Genomic DNA, 20,812 nt, shown 5'->3' with positions numbered 1-20,812 from the left:
GCGGGGCCACGCCACCCCGGGCCGGGCCAGGCCGTGGCTGCCGTTACTCCCCTCAGGCAGAACTGCCGCCTCCGCCTTCCCACACGCACTCTGCGTCAGCTCGCGCAAACCGGCCTGCAACGGCCGCTCCCTCGCCCCGCGCAGCCGCCCACGGCCTCCGCGCCTGCGCAATAGGGAGAGGTCGACACGGCCGCGCGCTGCTTCCCCTTCCGGCCGTGCCGGGACTCCTGTCAACATGGCAGCGGCGGGCGGGCGGCGCCGGCGGTGGCTCCTCTGGGCGGCAGGTAACCGCCGGGCGGCCACCGGCCGCTCTGGGCTGGGGGCTGTAGCCTGGTGGGCGCAGGGGGGAGAGAGGCCGAGGGGACCAGCGGGCAGCGCCGTGGCGGCCGGGGGCGGGCGGGAGGTGCGGGACAGCGGGGAAGGCTGGGGCTGTGGGGAAGCGTTGGAGGCGTGAGGGGAGAGGGGGAAGGGCGCGCTGGTGGTGAGCCTGTCAGCCGGCATGAGTGAGCACCCCCGGTTTGGTTTGGAGATCGCTCACGGTACGCTTTTCCTTACCTCGCAGTGGTTGCACATGTTGTGGCATCAGGTGCAGGTTTTGTGGAGGACCTAGATGAGTCGTAAGTACTGAGGTGTCTTGCCTTATTACTTAAATATTGGTTGGCTTTTTGCGGGGGGGGATGACCCCAGACTGACAGCTTTGTGCAGGGTGTGGTTGTCAAGAAAGCTACGCTGGAAAAGGTTGTCTTTTTCTTAGCAGGAATGGCAGAAAGATTGTGGCCTGTATTAAGTAGGTGCAATTAATAAAACTGAGAAACACTTTAATTTTGCAATTTTTTTAAAAGCTATTATTACAAGTGCTGTTGCCAAAATGTTCTCCGGATTCCTTGCTCTTTCTTTGTGGTAGAGTAAATATATTGGTGGATTGATGCCTGCCCCAAATAAAAGCTGATTGCGTTTAACCAGATTCTTCATTAGAGTTTGCTGTGTAACTGCCACAAGGAGTTGGGAGAATGAGTACAAGTGCATTCATGCATGGCCAGAAACGGAAAAGAGAAGGAGGCCTGCAGAACTAGTTCATGGCTGCTTGAAGTGCCAATTATATGCCAGTGTAAAAATGTGCTTTTACAACAGATTTAGCCCTGAGATTGTGGAGGTGTTGAAATGGGTAGTCCAGCCCTTAACTTGGTTGTGTAGTGTCATTGTTCGTGTACTGCCTTGCTTAAGCAGTTTGGCTATGTACTTGCTGTTCCCAATAAAAACTAACTTTCCAAAAATCAAATTAATTTTCTTTTGTCAGATGAGCAGGTCAATCTAAAGTGCTACAAAGGAGCATGATTATTAGAATTGAAGTAGAACGTATAGAAAATACTAGTTGGTAGGGGAGGAGAAGGTGGCATTAGATGGCTGCTTTATGATAAATTTAAGCCAGTCAAAGGTGATGTTTTCATGAGGGTTCAATCCATGATAAATTGCATCATAGAGCTAAACAGTCAGAAAACCATTCACTTTTTTACCATATTGCTTATTCAGCTACAGCAGATAATCATAGGATCAAATGAGGTGCAGTGGAATTATGGGGGAGGGAATGGGAATGTGTGGAAGCGGTACTGAAGAGGGATACATCAGCATCTCTGACTGGTATTTAAAGTGTTGTGAAAAAGCAGCTGAAGCACATGAACTGCTTGGACTTGATTTTCAAAGCTTGTTTTTGAAACATGCCTCATATTTTCAAGGACTGAAGATAGAGGCTAAGTGAATAAAATAGCGTGTATCTGTGCTCCCACATCACATTCCCATATCATGTTTCCACAGGTGTAAATTTAAATGTAACTGCTGTTTTGGGGTGAAGAAGCATAATTCTGTAGTCACATAACTTTTTTTAAATAGCTGATAAAAGAAAATCCTATTTTAGAACACTTGGATTTTTCAACTATAAAACTCTGCAGAGGCCTGATTTGCAATTGGGAATAAGAATTAAATGGTGAGTTGTTCAGGACAGTGGGTTGGTGTTTTGTTGGTGGTTTGTTTTTTTTTTTTCTTTTTAGCTAATTGGCAAATGGTGAAAAAGGTCAGGAAAAAAATCTAAAAAAAAAAAGATTGGGAGCAGTGAGTGGTGAAGGTTTGAAGTTTTCCATTTTATAGATACCTAAACATTATGGAATTTTTGCTGTTGCTGAAAACTTCGGGGTTTATTTGAATTTTGATAGTTCTAAACAATGTCTACCAGCACAAGGTGCAGGTCCGTTTCCCAAGCTTACAGGATACAGGAAAACAAGTAGCAGAGAAGAACTAACAGAGGTGCAAGTTACCCAGCATCATCCAGCTGGGCTGTGGAAGGGATGTAAAATAAGAGCTATGGTTCCTGTCGGCTTATGCTGATCAAACTGCTGGCTACCTCAGATCAGTACTCATCTTGCTATATTTGCTGACTTGTTCCAGTGTGATAACGAAGTAGATAAGTAACCTGACTAAAAAAGGAAATATTTTTCTGTCTGTGAGGATGCATTGGTGGCTCAACCCAGGATCAGAATCATCAGAAACAGTGCAAGGAGGGTGAGAAGGGAGACAGGGAGGAATAGAAGCAGCAACTGGGTTGGTTTAAGGCTGTTGGAATTGTGGCTTTGGTCTTCAGTTTTGCTTCATGCTGGTTTCTTTTAACCGTTAATGATTAAGTGGGGTGCATGGATTAAGTAGAGGTTGAGACAACATTTGTAGTGTCAAATGTTGGGAAGTCGTATGTATTTGAGACAAATAATTTTTGATTCAAGGGTATGCAACTCCTATATCATCTTTCCAGCACTGTGATTGTGCCTGTGTCAGCTGACAGAGAGAGAATTGCATAGGACAGTTAAAAAGAGAGACTGAAATTTTACAATCAGAAAAGTATTTACAGGGCCTAGAAACAGCACCTTCAGAAAATGCCTAAGTACCCATTTGTACAGAGATTTCTGTTTTTCTTCAATAGTATGTTGAACTTTCTTAATATTGTCTAATAATTTAATCATTGACATTACCAAAACTAGAATGAGTTTGATAGTTCGTTTTAGTCACACTTCAGATTTTAGTTTCTGCGGAAGCTGATTAAATAGGTGCTTGTAAATGGGTGGTACAACTTGAAAATTATTATTGTAGAAATGACAGTATTTTTTATAATATCTTAGGCCAGAGTTATTAAATTCCCTGGGAATGTTCTGCCTCCAGATGTTTCCTTTCTTTCCCTCTTTCCTTTCTGCTGTCTACTGGTTTTGTAGATTTCAGTCTACCTTTCTCAGTGCTTTAATGCTCTTTGCAATGTCCTGTGACAGTCATACTGTGGCAGCGGGAGGAGAACATTTCATTGTAAATTCTTCTTTTACAAACCAAAGGTGATATTTTAAATTGAAGCACAGCCCAGGATCTCATGATTCAGTAGCTGCTTTCTGCCTCTTGCATCATAACCAATTATTTGACATTGTAATTGTAGTTAGCTAGAGCTTCATTAGAGTTCTCAAGAGATGCTAGACTCTAACTAGTTCTTTCATTAGCTCTGTAACAGTCTAGGGTGGTGAAGTAAATTTTTAGTGAAGTCGTCGACTAAGCAATTCTGTGACTTAAAAATGCTGCTTTCCTGTAGCAGTTTTATGTTAGTTGCTGCAAATACCTTTTCTGCTGTACAAGCATTACAACCTTGGTATGCCATCAATAAAACAAAAAAGGCTTGAATTTAACAGTGAAATGCTGCAATTCTAAGTTTCAAACACTCAGCACTGTAATTAGATTATATTAATGATTTCTGAATTCTTTCAAACACTAGGCCAGCATCAGCATTTCTTCAAGATCCTTGTGGACCGTTACAAATCTATTCGACTTGAAATAAAATATAATAAATGTTCTCTGATTCTGATGACTGCCTATGAGCCATTTATAGGCATGCTGCATATTGGGAATTGATGAGTTGGGCTATAACTTCTTTTAATTGGATATTAGCTTAGAGTGTAGATCACACTCTTATTGTGTAATTATATATCTCCTTTCACAATAAGTGTTACAGTAAGAATGTTGTATAATGTATTTTATAGCATGTGACATTACTCCCAATTCTTGTCACTTTTACAAAGCCCATCTTCTACAAAAATAAACCTTACATTAAAATTCTGGCTTATTTAATTCTCAACATAGAAATAGTTAAGTAATGTGATAATTTCTATGATCTTGTAGTGACAACAGTTCAGTGAAATGTGTAAGCAACATTTCAAGAGGTACCAAGGAACTTTGATTTATCATGTTCTATTTTTGTTTTAGAGGTTTTAGCATTTAGTGACAGATTTACAGTTAATAAAGCTAGTCAGTTCATTAAGATGTCATATGTCTAGCATTAAGAGTGTTCAGTAGTACTTGTGTATCTGTTTTTATCAATATCTTGAACATTCTTATTCCTGTAAGTTGCTTTCTTGTGTGCACCTTTGATAAAAACATAAACTGGCAGACCTATAGTACAATGTTGAAGGAGGTTGAACTAAAATTGCTTTGCATGTTAACATTAAAGATAATTTAGTTAGTCTACACTCAGTAAAGCTAAGATTAACAGTGTAAACCAATGCTCTAAGAGTCTGTATTAGTTGATCTATAAAAATGCAACATTTTCTAAACAGTCGACCACAGTATTTAATATAATTAGAACAGCTGCAAAATACTTCTTCCCCTTAGATTACAGATCCTAATCAAATATCTTTTGTATGTTTTGGTGTGTTTTCTGATTTCTTACTGTTCTTCTGTTGTGGATTTTATTTTTTTTTTTTGTCTTAGCAAATAGTTATAGAAACCTAATTAGTACAACTGTGTATGTAGTATCATGTGCAGGGGCAATCTTAATACTGAAAAATAACTCTTTTCTCCTTCCCTCCGCCCCTAAAGAAAGAAAACAAACAGAATTCTTATATCTATAGCTTTATACCTACTTAATTGTAGACTTTGCTTGTTTCACACATGCACTTCACTATATTTTCAGATATATCATATATTGATTTCTTTTTTTTTCCCCTCCTAGATTTAAAGAAAACCGTAAAGATGATATTTGGCTTGTAGATGTGAGTATATGAGAAAAATGGGAAGACCTGCTAGTGGAAATCAAAACACAAAATGTACAATGCTATACTTTGTAGTAAGGCTGCTTCATCATTTGGAAAATCGTTTATACATGGTGGAGAAAAATTCTATGACAGTAATTCTTCTGACAGGATGGATAAGCAATCTGTCTGTATTGTTCAGGAAGAACCAGGAATTAGACTGAGTGCTGGATGCAGACAGGCTTCATCCTACATTTTACAGTCCTTAAAAAAGGAAAGCGGATTACCTAACACTTACAGTCAGGAGGTGATAACATCCATTCAGAATTTTTACAGTTCCATTCTATAGTAGTACCAGCTAATTTGTGTTCTAGACATTTAGCACTACAACATCAAATATATGAGAGGCTTCTTTTACTTTTCTAACATATTTGGAAAGATTCAGTGCTCCTTATTTCAGAGGCAAGGCATTATTAAAAAGATCGAGCTTGTTTGGGAATGAGATTAAAATTCTTCTTAGCTCACCCAAATATGAACTGTAATTCCCAAATTGTATAATTCAGATTTGTGATTTTTGAGTGGGGAAAACTATATGTGCTATTCAGAATTGATCAGTAATGTATAGTAAAACAAAATCCAACTTTGTCAAGTTGTGACCTGATCTTGTTATACCAAAACACCGATATCTTCCTGATTAATTTCACTGAGGTGTTGCAGCAAGACATAGGCAGAAAGATGAAATGAAGTATCTCAGCTCTGCTTGGCCCTAAGAAAAGGGGATCAGTTTTACAGTGTGGTTGTATAAAAGTAGTTGCTGAAGAACTGAAATCCAGAGGGCAGCTTGGGGAAGTATACATATGTATATTGCCCTTCCTTTCAAAGAATAATATTCCCCTATTGGCAAATAAATTCATATTCCCGGATAGATTGATTACATGATCTTTTAACCTTCAAAAAAAGAGGAAAATATTCCAAAAGATATTTAATTTTTTTAAAAAAAATGTTACCACACAGTCTATTTTTAAATAAGAAATCGTATAATAGTACAGCGATTGAATTTATTCTTTCCAAACTTGTGCTTTCATATTAAAAATAGCACCAAATCGTAAAAGCTCTGTTTGTTACTCCAACTTTGTAATTAACTTGCAGTTTTATTAAGACTTAAAGAACACAATGACTGGAAAATAAGCTTCACTCATGTATTTGAGGGTTAAACATAGAATCAACTTCTCTTAATTTCTCTTCATTAACTTCTCTCTCTCTTTTTTTTTTTTTTTTTTTTTTTTAATTTTTTAAATCAAATGTATTTGCTTCTCAGTTTTACGCACCTTGGTGTGGCCACTGCAAGAAACTGGAGCCTGTGTGGAATGAAGTGGGTATAGAAATGAAAAACATGGGCTCTCCAGTAAAAGTTGGGAAGATGGATGCAACTTCCTTTTCTAGTAAGTATGGTTTGGTTAAGGGTAATTTCATGACAGCCTCTGTTTTAAAACTGTTCTTAATTTTTTTTATTAAGTCATTCTTCTGTGTCATAGCAAATGTATGCAAACAGCCACTGGAGCACAATTTCCTGATCTTTTTCTTTCTACGTGCTGTAGTATGCGTTTATCACACTTGTTTCTGCTTTGTGTAGGGAATTCTTCCTGGCAAATGGAAGGTAAAAGCTTTTCAAAGATCCGCTTTTGATATGCTTCTCAGAGTACCGTTACACAAGCATCTTTATGTGGTGTGACTCTTGACAGCATCCAGTTTTAGGTTCCTTGTATTACTGTTGGACAAGTGCTTCTATTCTTGCTGTTATACTTTTCAGGTAACTAGTCCTTAAGATGTTACACCAAAAGCCAGCTGGAATCACTGAAGTCATTACATCAGTGTTGAGCCAATTTCTCCCCGTGTTTCTCTGTAAATGTCTTGTTGAAGAACCAATTTCAGCTATTTTAACACTTTCTTTTTTGATGATGCCTTTCATATATACTGACCTTTTCAGAGAAAACCCAAAACGTTAGGTATTCTGAGAAGTGGTTTGCGTAGACATGAGAGGATTGTTGCATGCTTAACAGTATTTTCTTAGTTTTAGTGTGCTTTTTTATTGTCATTTCACTTAAATCTATGTTGAACCAGGAGGATATTTAAGAGGGAAGGCATAGGGGGCAGTGGGGCCCAAGTAAGATATATATGTAATAAAACTCTGTTAATACATGTAATGTTTTTGGTTAATACATGTTAAACCTGACAATTCAGGATTGTTATATTTGCATAAAATATTATGCAGAATACCTTTTTCAGAGGTATTCCAGTTTTTCTGTGCTTACATATAGCAGAGTTTGGTCTTTTGAGATCAAAGTGATCTTGTCTCAAACACCAATTTTTTGTATGTAGCTTTCTCTGTAAAACCACATAAATTTGACCTCGTGTTTCATCTTAAAGATACATATTTGCTAAGGAAAAATAAGTCTGGAGAATTAAAAATTTCAAGATCATGCAACCAGGTAACTTCAAAACTGAGAATAGATTTGGTGGATCTCTAACATTCCAGTCATGTATATAAAATTCTAAATCATATAAATTATATAAACTCTTACCCTGAAATATTTGCATCTGTCATCCTGATACTAAATTTTTGTGTTTGATACCTAGAACAGAATTGGCACTTTGTTCTAAAATTCAGTTTTGCATATTTAAAAAATTACTGAAAACTGCAAGGGTACCTTTGTGCCCTGGAAATGTTGTTGTTCTCAGATTTGTTACCAGTTTTATGAAGAACAAAGTGCAATAAATCTTTTGAAATAGTGTCATGCTTTTATTTTGAAAGTGGAAATTTTACAACATCTGGATATGAAAAGCTCAGTCACCTCTGCTTAATGTCTTCCCAATCTAAAGATTCTCTGAAATCAAAGTAATTTAATCTTGAGGATATCAGAAGGAAATGCAGCTGGGCACACGTGCGTAACTAGGAAGGAACATGAATGGTTGGCTCTGCATAGTTTGTGTTCCTAATAGGAATGTGAAGTAGTATGAAAAATAAAAACTTTGGGTAGCTTGTCATCAGAGAGTTGAGATCACAGCTGAACATATAAAGCATCCAGTAAGTGTTGCCTCTGGTAGCTGTGTGGAATGAGGATACAGCAGTTATATCAACAGAACAGTCACCCAGTGCGGTATCAGTTGAATTTTCATGGGGGTTAGCCTCAGAAGTCCACTGAATGTGATCGAAGTAGAAATACGTCACACCTGGGACTAGCATAGTTGCTGCTGTTTGCCTATACTGCATTCTTCGTATCGGCAAGTGAAGGTAATGATGTAAATAAGTAAATCACTTCTATGATGTTGAAAAGATTTTAGTAATCTCCGTGGCTGGGATGTTTAAAAAATATATTAAAAAAATGTCTGTTTTGTAGTTCTGACTGTACCCAAGAGCTGTGCAAGGAGAAACTAACTGCCTGTCGACAGCTCTTGTGATTCAATGTTCTAATACACGTTTTAATGCATTCTAGTTCTATGTAGTACAGCTATGAGGGAAAAGGATCAGAATCAAACTGATCCTAGTATGCATATCTCTTAGATCAGTCTCCTTTGACTAAGATGCCGGTAGGTGAGCTGCTAGTTTTGTTTATAGTTCTGTGCAATTATGGTTTTGATCCAGGCAGACAACCTTAAGGTCATAGTTTCTGAACTGTTATTCAGAGCCCTGCACACAGGGCTCATTTATTTATGTGGTTTGAATAGTAAACTATGTTTAAAGATTAAGGTAAGAGAGCAAGAAAGTCTTGGTTCACTCTGGCATTAACACATTTCTTTCAGGTATTGCATCTGAATTTGGAGTGCGAGGCTATCCAACAATTAAGCTGTAAGTTGATGCTTCCCATTGAATTTCTAACAGTTATCTATCCTACCACTGATTTCATGACAGTAAAAAGTAGTCCTCTCTGCTTAAAAATCCCAAGCAAACAAACCACAAAAAAGCCCCAAAACAAAACCAACCAAACAAAAATACTCCACGATCTCATTTTGACATTATCTTTGATTTCTACTGAACTGTTTTGCTTTGAAATTCAGTAATATCAAGCATCTTACTTAGAAACAGAATTCTTAAAGGCAGGTTAGCAAATTTGGAATTCATTTAACTGCTGTTTGCTATGCAACTTTGTAAAAGTGTGTGTATAGAAATATATATTTCAAATATATATATATATATTAAATTATTAAAAGGAATTTCAGGCACCCATTGAAGTGATACCTTTAGAGTGATTCAGGCAGTAAGTGCATACCTGAGTCTTCCTGTTAACTTTTTGTGAGTTGTTGATTGCATTTTCTTATTTTTAATTACCTCTCTCCTCTTCAGTGTACCTGAAAATCTGATGTAAATGACAGTAGTCATTACTATATAGGGTGAAGTGTGAGAGCAGTTATTCGACAAGAGAAGTATATATAGATTTTTTTTTTTCTTCATGTAATTAAAAAAAAATCAATGGAGGACAAAATTTATAGAAAATACCAGTCTGTAATGATATTATATGTACTTACTTATAACGTGTATAGTCCAGTACAAGGTCATGTTAAATAAAGGCTTAATAATTTTCGAGTACTTTTTACTATGAACATACTGGGTTTGTTAGCAGGTTATTGTTTAAGCAAATAATATTCGTAATGTATAATAAATCTTGTTAAGTTAGTTTTCTCAAAAAGGCGGCAAAGATGTTTAGCTTATTAATCTTTAAGGATGAAAAACTTTATTGGCATATAGAGGCATAGAAAATGGGGTTTATGATTACTTTTTTCCTGTGAGTTTCCTAAGCCTATATGGATCCATAGAAAGCCTGTTAGAATTTGTAAAACTTACTCGACTATCCTTATAATGCAAGCATGCTATATCCCCTGTCTGCAGAGTACAGTAAACTAACCAAGACTTCACGGAAGCTTAATTTAATACATAAATTCAGAAGGTTTTGCAGGTCATTTGATACTTTTCAATTATAAAAAAACATTAAAGAAGGTTATATATTTGTCTTATACCACTTAGGAATTAGTCCTTGTGAAAATGCTGAATGTTTGGGGTTTGCTTTGGGTGTATGGGGTTTTTTGTGTGGTCATAAGCAAATGTTCCAAATGATCTGTGTGTTTACAAAGTAAATGACTGCTGTGCACTAGAAAAAAATAATCATAAAAGAATGTTAATTTTTTTTAGAAGTCAGTAAATCAGATATTGTGTAAATAAGTTTTTACTCCATAATTGTGTTGTATTGCATTATTGAGTTTTATATTTTGCTGACCGCTTCTTTTATCTGACTATTTGAAAAAATACCTTGCTTATCACTTGCTAAAAGGTGACTGTAATAAACATGTGAAGATTGAGTAATTATACATGTGCAGACATAGCTTAGTTGATTCTTAGTTGATTCAGTTCTGTTCTTTTTTTGTCTTTCCTATTTATCTAGCTTAAAAGGTGACTTGGCATACAACTATAGAGGACCTAGAACCAAAGATGATATAATTGAATTTGCTAATAGAGTGGCAGGGTAAGTATACTCTTCTGTGAGCCTGGTTCTCGTGGCTTAAAACTTCTGTAGGATTTTGAGGTGGGCCAAAAATTAAATCTATTTAAAAAAGAACAAGACATTGACCTGAAGTTAAAAACTGTATGTACTATACATGCGATTGCATGTGAGACTGGTGGTGAGTGGCACGGAAGAAGTAAGTAGAGACTGGCTAGTCACAATACCTTCTTTACAGTGCAAGAACTAAGGGGCTTTTCAAAGTAGTGGAAACGGAACAAATGAAACTCATGGAGGCCAGAAACAAGACTACTGACCTAAATGTTGGCTGATAGGTAGACATCATTACTAAGGCAGAATCTGTTTAATACTTGAAAATTATCTTAGAAATATCAGTTTAATATACGCTTATGAATCTGAAAAGTTGCGGCAATTGGCAACATAAGGAAATTGCTTTTACAGAATTGTTCATAACAATTTCTGTTGGCTTTTTCTTCCTTCCCTACAGTGGCCTGTGGCCTCAAAATGTTATGGACAGTAATCTTCATGAGAAAAAAGAATCCCATTTTTTCCTTCATTCTTAAATATAATTAAGAAGCATTCATATAAGTACATAATTATTGTTCAGAATTCTGTAGTTTAGGAATATCAGTGATCTCTAATAATTCACCATAATTTTGTAAGATTATTTATTTCTAAAACCACATTTTTTAACTGCTGTGCTTACATTCAGAATTTTATCTCTCAAATCACTGAGACCTTATCGTGGCTGGGAAGACCTTATTGTGGCCTTTCACTATATAAAGAGGGCTTATAAGAAAGATGGAGAGGCACTTTTTATCAGGGCCTGTACTGACAGGATAAGGGGCAACGGTTTTAAACTGAAAGAGGTTAGATTCAGATTGGACATGAGGAAGGCGTTTTTTGCTATAAGGATGGCGAGACACTGGAACACGTTGCCCAGAGAAGCTGTGGGTGCCTCATCCCTGGAAGTGTTCAAGGTCAGGTTGGACTGGGATATGAGCAACGTGATCTAGTGAAAGATGTCCCTGCCCACAGTAGGGGGGTTGGACTAGGTGATCTTTAAGGTCCCTTCCAACCCAACCTAATCTGTGATTCTGTGGCCAGTAAATGGCATGCATGTTTACATCATAGCAGCATTTTGTGCTGAGATATTAATTTAAAATTTAAGTATGCTATTTGAGGAACATAACAGGTTTATTTGGGGGGGGGGGGGTTAGGTTTTTTTGCTTTTAGTTGAAACGGAAATAATAAATTGAAAAATTAAATGAGTTTGCATTGGGGAGTTTAGTTTAAAAAAAAAAAAAAACCACAAAAAACTGTATGGCATTTTCTTGGGAATTTCTATTTGGGTTTTTCAGCTTGCAGAAACTGAGATTTTTCTTTCTCTTTTTTTCCCTCCTCCCAGACCTCTTATCAGGCCACTTCCTAGCCAGCATATGTTCGAGCATGTGCAGAAGAGACATCGTGTACTTTTTGTGTATGTTGGTGGTGAATCTCCTTTAAAGGTTTGAAGCTTGATTAAGTAAAGTTACTTCTTTTGGCTCTTCACAGATGTAGTTTAAAATATCTTCTAAAAAAGACTGAAGTGCAAGCTTGTAATAAATTCTCGTCTTTTTTTACATTTATTGAAGTGTTTTTACAATCTTGTGTCATAACTATATTTTCTAATTACTCTTTGAAGATAAGGTGTGTCACAAAACTTTTGTTTGAAGCATAATAGAAGTTCAGAAATTAAAAAACATTTTTTGTATTTTTGCAGGAAAAATACATTGAAGTTGCTTCAGAACTAATTGTTTATACGTACTTTTTTTCTGCCTCAGAAGATGTGCTGCCTGAGGTAAGCTGTTTCAGTTCCTACAATTTCCAAAGAAATGGTATAGTTCTCCTCGTATATGTAATTTTACTGTTTTGGTGGCACAGAGATGGCTTCTTACAATATATTTGGCTTTGATAAATTTCAAACTAATTACCCTGAAACATTTAATTTCTGAGTCTATATGGGGAAAGAATACAAACCAAGTTTCAGTCTGTCATTGCTTTTTATTGTCCAAATTATTTGCTCAGTCATATTTATAAAATTAAACAGAAGATATGCAGAACTCAATGTGGACCATACAACCTGCTCAAAAAGGTAGATAGTTTGAATTTTAGCCAATGCACATCTCTTGTTGCTCCTGACAGCCTTTTCACCAACCACTTTTATAACTAGTTTGGGGGTCTGTGGCATGGAGTACTACTGGTACCCTAATAATCAGAGAAGTAGGTGAAAAGGTAAGTTATTTTCACCTTGTACAGTACAGCTGATCAAAAGATTAGTCTACCCAGGGATCAACCGATCCAGTCTACTGGCTGCAGAATTCTCATGTGGCTATTTGGAGGATTCTGTAACAAGGAAACTATTTACAGTTAGTCACAAGGGTGGAAAAAATTGCTGTTACTGTTGTTAGTCTAACCATTGTTGCTTATGTGTTGAAGCAAAGTCAAGAGGCTTTTTCATTTATTGTTATCTCCAAGTAGGATCTAAGTCTACTCCATGCCTGATAATGCATGACTTTGAAATTAGTTAGGGATTAGCAGAATGAGAACTAGCATAATTTATTTTTTTAGGCACCTGCATTTTCCAACATCATAAGTAGAACTGGCCTTATTATAAATAGTATATTGTTAGATTTCCAGAAGCTTTGTATCAAAAGCTACCTCAATTTGAATATTGCTATTTGCACTTCAACCCCAGCTGAGCAAGAAAAGTACTGTTCACTCGTGCAGTGGAAAGAGTGTAAAAGGCTGGAACTCTTTGAGATTCTGTGATCACAGTGATGTAAGCAGTGAGCTTTTGTTCCTACTGAATGTAATTTCGCACAAATGTTATTTAAACTGAAGTAGTGATGGTATGCAATATTCTATGGAGAGAAGGAAAAATGTTATTAAATCACTGGTTGCTAGTTGTAATGAGGCTTTGCATGACAGTATTCACTGTTAGGCTTTGTTTTGTCACCTTAGGTAATCTTGTTCGAAGATTCAGGCATCTTTTGCAAGCCATAAGCTATACATAGACTGATTTACCCTTTAAAAATGCTAAACTATGTTTTGGGCAAATAACAGAATAAAGCGACATATAGGATTACCACCTTCTTGCTCATTCATATGAGCTGTTACATTATAAACCTACTGCTTTTACATTTATTTCCAAGAAAAATAATGCAGAATAATTACAGAAGGCATGTAATTTGTAAAAGCACTCATGATACTGTTCTTATGTTTCCCAAACGCATCAGTAAATTAGACAATTCAGCCAACATCATCATCAAAACTAAGCTCATGATACAGTCCCTTCTTAACCGCAAATGCTATTAGAATTTTAACTTAGAATGGTAGCAAGCAGTAAGGAGTAGATGCAGTATTTCTTTTGTGGCAGTTTACTGAAAACATGAGCTGAATAAGATTCTTTTAAGTTCCAAGGGAAGGTTTCTACACCTTGGTTTTTTTTTTCCCAGTATGTTGCTGACCATCCTAAATATCATGTTTAGGATGGTAATGCAGGCATTTGTTGTTCTGTTGGCCTAAATTAGGCCTATTTGCAGCCCTGTCTGCTGAAGCTGTGGTTTTATATGTTACTATTTTACTTTACAATATTGACTGTCCATGTAGGAGAAGTAGTAGTATGACAAGTATGCTGACAACAGCACAAATTGGGAACAGAGAGCATGATTGATAAAACCCTCAAGTTATTATCTCCTATCTAAAGTTCATGTCCAACCAATAAAATATTTTTCATGCTACTGTAGATACTAGTAAAAGTCCTGCTTCATTTACACTTTATGAGTCCTACCTCTCCGGTACATTTATGTTGTGTTATTTTTAATATATGGAAGCTGATAAATTTATTTTAGTAAATGCAGACAGAAAACATTTAAATGTACTTTGAGATTTTCCCCGTGGGATACATTTCCACATTTTAAGGTTTCTTTTGTTTGTTTTTTTTTAAAAAATCTTTTAATCTTCCATGCATTAATTGAAAACCACCTCTTTCAGTATGTGACATTGCCTGAATTGCCTGCTGTTGTGGTCTTCAAAGATGGAACTTACTTTGTTTATGATGGTAAGTAAAAGTGGACATTACCTTAAGACAAGATATTTAAAGTATATATGGAGAAACTGGAACAGTTGGGATTTTTTCGAAGATTGTGTTGTGGTCCTGGGAAGTTCCCCAATTTTATGATAAATAACAGCTCCTTCATGAGGGAGGAGTGAAAAAACTAATTAGTTCTTACGGAACAGTATGCATCCGAGAAGGAATTAGTTTCAGCAATACTGATGTAGAAGTGATGGCATTTGCTTTGTGTTATCAGTAAGCTGTAGCTTCCGATATTATTGCTTTGCTGGCATTAATGCACTTATAAAAGTTAGCCCTTCACGCACTGTCGAAATTCATCATATACAAAATAGAAGAAGACTTGCTGAAGAGGAGTCACACATAAGATGAATTTATAGTTCCAAACAGTTAATCAGATTTTCTTTAAGTGCTCTTCCTGACAGTCAGAGCTCTCTCTCTTGAAGTTAACTTGATTTTTTTCAGATGCATACTCTGCTCAGAGAGTGTGTAAAAGGGTCCAGTTTGAGCTTTTTGTGCCTTGGGAATACAGACTGTATACTTTCTTAGTATTACAAGCCTTCCTTCAGAAACTGTGAAGGAAGAGGAAACTGATTCTGCCTTTATTCCCAATATTAAAATTTGGAGGGCCTTAACTGATAGCTTTGAGCATATGTGACTTTCACATTTGTGTTACTTGCATATTGGTAGTGGGAAAGGATTAGACAGCATAACCTCTCCCTGTATAACTGATGGAGCATACTATGCATACATAGAATGGTTGACTATTCAGTCTGGTTTTCCCTTCCTGAAAGTGTCCCTCCCAAAAAGAGGTTACGGAGACATCAACTGTTGTCACTGGAGGAGTTGATATGCAATTTTAGGCTAGATAAGCTACTTTAACTGGCTTGTTCAGCATGTAGACTGTAGAATGGTCACCTGAGACTAGTAGTGTTTCGTAACACCACTGACAGCAGTACACCTGGCATTTATATAAAAACTGTATATCAATATTTATGGATATCCATGTATAAGTGCTAGATTATACTCAGACTGTTCTGTGAAGCCCATGCTTTACAGTCTGTTAGATGCACGTACACACATGCACTTATATTGCATATCATGGGTTGGCTTATAGGTACACTGCTTATTTCCAAAAACATCTACTCTTAATTTAGATTATTTTAAATGCAAGTTTTTACTTTAAGTTGAACAGATATCACTCAGAAGATGGTTCTGCTGTTTTAATTTCTGAGGATCGGTAGTACCACAGCAAAATACTCCAGATGGGCCATCAAGGATATTCTTTGTAGTTTCATAGAATGGCTGTACTTGTCTTCCTCTTCAGTCTGTTGCCTTACCAATCATCCTCCAGATAAAAATTCACTCTACAGCCTTCTTGATTTGCATTTGATTTTTTTTTTTTTTTTTTTTTTTTTAATGGGCCTGGAGAAGGAAAGCTTGTCAAAGAGAAACACTTATGAATTGCTTTTTGCTGTGTGGCCTGCTTGCTTTTTCCACACCTTTCAAAACAAACACAAACTTGTAATAATTCAGGCTTCTAATTTACTTTGTAAAAAAATCTACTCTTTTATAATATACTGGAAACTTTTCTGTAAATCCAACAAGTTATGAAGACGCAGTATAAGAGACTCGATAAGGTTAAATGTGCAACTGTTATGACTGGACAGAAATATGAAGAGCTCACTATAAGAAAAAGTTTTAGCAAAATCCATTTCAATGCTCTGGCCTTGTCTGGTGTTTTTGTTTTGTTTTGTTTTGTTTTGTTTTGTTTTTTTTTCTTCCCCACAGTAGGAGAATGGGATGCAGATCTATGGGAATCTTTATGCTTGGAATTGCTTGCTACAATCCTATGACAATTAATTGTTAACCTGAAGTTATTGATGATTCACTCTATACGATAGGATTTAATACATATTTATTTATTTAATGTGCATTTATATGTGTGTGTGTACATATATGCATCATATATATGTTTATGTACATTTTTCTTTTTTACTTGTGATTAAGATCTAATTATAATTGTGTTGGTGGAAAGTGTTTGATTCTATATGGATTAAAACATCTAGCATCTGAAACTACCCTTCAGTCTAATTGATTCTGAATCATACGTAAATATTTGTTCATTTACATTCACAATGCTGTTAATGCATCTACTTTTTTTGGTTTCTATTTCATTTCAGGACTCACAAAAATACAGAAAGCTGTATTTGTGAATCTCTTTACTTTGTTTGAAACTTGACCCCCCCATTTAAAAACAGGGATTGAAACTGTTCCTTTCAGCACTGGGTCACAGTTCTCTTCTAGAATAGTATTGTTTGTCCTTGATTTGGGAAAAAATAATCACCAAATCAGCTTTTCGTGCTTTGCTATAATACACTTAGTTTTTGTTGAACAATTGAAAATAGCTTTACAAGTGTTAAAACTGAAGAGAAATGTCAAGAAATGTGTGAAATCTTGTCTAACAATAATAAAAGGAAAAAAGGGGAAAAAATAGCATTTGCCTCTATAGTACTGAAATAAATAAATCTGATTGCCCACCTTACAAAAAAAAAAAATTTCTAATGCATTCTTTTTTTTTTTTTTTTTTTTTTTTTTAGAGTATGAAGATGGCGATTTGTCATCCTGGATAAACAGAGAAAGATTTCAAGGTTATCTTAATGTAGATGGCTTTACGCTGTATGAACTTGGAGATACAGGTGAGATGCTGCTACCACTAAACTCTTCAGCATCTCTTGTACTTAACACTAAGAAAAGTTAAACAGCACTAAGAATGTGTTTTTTAAACCTCACAGTTAGCATTGATAGTGGCAATCTTTTTTTGATGTTGGTGAGACCTGTTCTATTGACTGGAGGCTTCAATCCAAAGCGTACATTAGTCCTTTCCTCACAACATAAAAATTAGTATGTCTAATCCTGTAGTATTCACAAAAAAATAGACAGACCTTTAATTTAAGAGCAGCTTAGGTTTTGCATAAATTACATATTAACTCTTGGAGTAGCTACAGGAAGTTTTATGACTGGATTTAGAAGTATCAAATATGGATGGGTTTAGATATGTCTTACATCTAATGGATTCCGGTATCTTTAAAGTAGATATGGTAAAGAAGGGAGGAGGGCATGTACCAATGTGGACCTGTCCTGGAATACTTCAGCTTTTCTTTAGTAAAGTTTTTTTACCAGCCAAATGAAAACTTTGCAGCCATGTGACTTCTGGAATAGACAAATAACTTGTACTGCTCTTAAGTTATACATACTCTAAAGTAGCAGAAGAAATGCTGTAAGTGTTGATTTTTCCAGGCCCGGATACCTTATAATCTACATTCCATTTCAAAAGAAATAAGTTTATATTCAATACACCATTGAGTTCTTCCAGGTTTTAAAGGTTATGAAACATCTAGGTTCTTACACATTTGTGAAACTAGTATTGTTACACCTAAATTTTAAAAGGTTATTCACAGAAGTGCTGTTACAAATTATTTAAATGTAGCATATTTCTTCCTGTTACATTTTTGTCTAAGAATTCCTCAAATTACCAAAAAAAAAATTGGCTTTATTAATACAATGGAAAAGCCATCATTTATTTTTAAGAGCTTTATGCATAAGTACACAGTACCTGAAATTTATCTACATCTTCTGTTCCAGTCTAAAAAGTAGCTGTCTCCTAGTGTATTCACTAGGTAGTGTCTTAGGGTGTGGAAAGAAATGGGGAAAAGTGAGAATTGAGGTATGGACGAAGCGGGACAGGGAGAAGCTATTGCTATTTCACAAGAAAGCCTGGGAATGAATCATTGTTCTTGCCCTCAAGACCCTTCAGTATTAGTTGAACAAGAGCAAGTTTCTTTTTTTGAGGGGAATGCTTCCTGTGGCATGGTGATAGGTAGGCATTGAGCAATAGATTGGCTTGGTGGGGAGGGTTTTGCGTGAATCATGGCGTCTAGAGAGACTTAAACAGTTCTTCTGCACTCTAGAGGCTTTGGCTAACCCAGCTGATGACTACAGTGTTAACAGATCTGCTTTGCCAACAGGAAGTGCATGATCTGGAGAACCTTTGGCCAGTTTTCCAAACATATTTTCATCTGGTTCACCTTAGGAGGCTTTGTGAAGTTTTTCTGATTAAAAGAGAAAAAAACCAAAGTGAATCATGAAAAGATCAATATATTTTTGTGTTTGGTCTTTAAGCTCCTCTGACAGAGGTCTGTGAACTAAGTTGTTTTTCTGATGTAATGAATTCTGGGCTCTGCCAGTAAATTTTCCAAGTTTTTTTTCAGTAAGGATAATACTCCACATTTTCAATAGTGTGAAAAATAGTCATTACTGAATCCATACAATACTGATTCAGTCACTTAGAATCAGCTTGTAATTGCCATTATATAATAAAAGTTTCCATAGCCTCATATTTAGGTATATGCAAATATGCAGCTTGAGTAGGGAATTAATTTTTATATGTGTTTTTCACTTTTAACTTCTTTCTATAGATAGGCTTTTCCTAGAATGCTAGTGGTGTGACAGTAAGCCACATCTTAAATTATTTTCAGTAGCTTTAAGAAAACCACAGTTTGGTCAGCTACAAGAGGGTATTTGGCATCGAGGCTGGTTTATACTTAAAACTAATTCCTATCCCTGGAGAGTATCTGATCTTCTAGGCTGGAGTATTTTCCATCTGAGAATGCATGTTTCTTTTTAAATGGTTTCAAGTGTTTTATTCTTTATTTTAGGAAAACTTGTGGCTATTGCAGTCATTGATGATAAAAACTCTTCAGTGGAACATACCAGGTACAGAATCGAGTATTGGTGGCACTATGGGAGAAATGTTTTGGTATGACATAGAGAAGTTTGGAAGTTTTTTAAATATTAAGAAATGCTAGATTAAATGAATGGTTTTAACTTGTGGATGTTCTCTAATTTATGACTTAAGCATACTGGATTTACTTAATTTATGGCTCTGTTGAAGCACATGTGAATTCAATGAGATGATGTGAGTTCCTGTATCACTCTTCTGCCATTTGTTAATGAGATCACAGGAGCAAACAGAGATTGCGTAGCTTTTTAAAGCTGTTATGTCACCTTTTAAACATAGATGACGGTACTTGAGTTCAGATGACTTTGAGATGAACGGAGTAAGTTTAAACAAATGACTGTTCTTCAGCTCAGTTTGATTAAAATTAATTTAGTGCTGCTTATGTATTAGTTGTCTGTGGAACTTGTATTAAGAAGGGGCGTTTTCAGTTCGGTTGGAGATTGCTGAAGAGACCGAGAGGAACAAGACCTTCCCCTGTCTCTTTCTGATTGCATACATAATTAGACTAAGAAAATATTGTTCAAGTGCTGTGTATGGTATTTTCCCAGACCTCTTTGGATTTTCTTCAGAGTCACAGTGCTGTGTCTTCAGAAAGCAATAGATGGAGTGAAGCAGCCTGACTGTCCGTCTGTGTTTTTCTCGTATTGAGACTACATGGTAGATAGCCTTTCAACACTTAGAAACCAAACAAGATGAATGAGGTGGTTTTTGTTAATGGAATAGGGAATCCTTATTGCTGATGAGATACTATTTGCTCCTTACTGGGGAAATCTCAATGTTTATTGTTTGTATTTTGACAGAGGATATCCTGGATTATCAATGTCACTTTTTTTTCCCCTCCAGACTAAAATCTATTATTCAGGAAGTTGCTAGAGATTATCGGGATCACTTTCACAGGTAGGCACACATGGTACTATGATACCTTAAATGAACTTCTGCATTAACGTTTCTAAGACAGCAGTCATTTTTTTTCTACATTAAAAATGTTATAGTGCCTTCTTTTATATTCATATACGGATATTTAATAAGACCATTCCATTAACTGAGTGTGTTTTGGGATGATGACTGTCTTATAGATGGCCAATTTTTGAATTATATTGCTGAGTGTGTGCTCTCATCTTCAATTATAGGAAAAATATTTAAGGAAGAACTTCTGCTGAAACCCACTATTCTGTTTTATTTTTCATCGTTCTGTTTTTCACTGCTTCTCTTACAGGGATTTCCAGTTTGGCCATATGGATGGAAATGATTACATTAATAGTTTACTAATGGAGTAAGTAAATTCTTATTTGAATATTCTTTCTTCTCTTCTGTTTGTTGCTAAGTATTTTTAATTGAA

At 36.1% G+C, this 20,812-nt stretch overlaps 1 protein-coding gene across 3 annotated transcripts in view; it reads left to right on the top strand.

Annotated features, from left to right (window-relative positions):
- Positions 1–225: 225 nt before the first annotated feature.
- The window catches only part of TMX3 (thioredoxin related transmembrane protein 3), a 31,811-nt gene continuing 11,224 nt past the window's right edge, over positions 226–20,812 (top strand). For 2 of the 3 annotated variants that reach the window (XR_014229112.1, XM_082320920.1), the window contains exons 1-13: positions 226–284; positions 563–617; positions 5,027–5,066; positions 6,364–6,487; positions 8,847–8,892; positions 10,481–10,561; positions 11,967–12,066; positions 12,321–12,398; positions 14,594–14,660; positions 17,273–17,371; positions 19,391–19,448; positions 20,317–20,370; positions 20,690–20,746. Coding sequence is in view for 1 of the 3 variants with exons in the window: in XM_082320920.1 (XP_082177046.1) it covers positions 236–284; positions 563–617; positions 5,027–5,066; positions 6,364–6,487; positions 8,847–8,892; positions 10,481–10,561; positions 11,967–12,066; positions 12,321–12,398; positions 14,594–14,660; positions 17,273–17,371; positions 19,391–19,448; positions 20,317–20,370; positions 20,690–20,746 (908 nt within the window). In the remaining 2 variants the exon portion in view is untranslated. Of the gene's footprint in view, positions 285–562; positions 618–5,026; positions 5,067–6,363; positions 6,488–8,846; positions 8,893–10,480; positions 10,562–11,966; positions 12,067–12,320; positions 12,399–14,593; positions 14,661–17,272; positions 17,372–19,390; positions 19,449–20,273; positions 20,371–20,689; positions 20,747–20,812 lie in introns of all 3 variants that reach the window. The other variant, XR_014229113.1, reaches the window with a different exon arrangement.

This window comes from Platalea leucorodia (assembly GCF_965183815.1).
Source record: "Platalea leucorodia genome assembly, chromosome: 1".
In the NCBI taxonomy this organism is placed as follows: Eukaryota; Metazoa; Chordata; class Aves; order Pelecaniformes; family Threskiornithidae; genus Platalea; species Platalea leucorodia.
The sequence above is the reverse complement of the archived record's forward strand: the minus strand, read 5'-3'. Positions and strand labels throughout refer to the sequence as shown.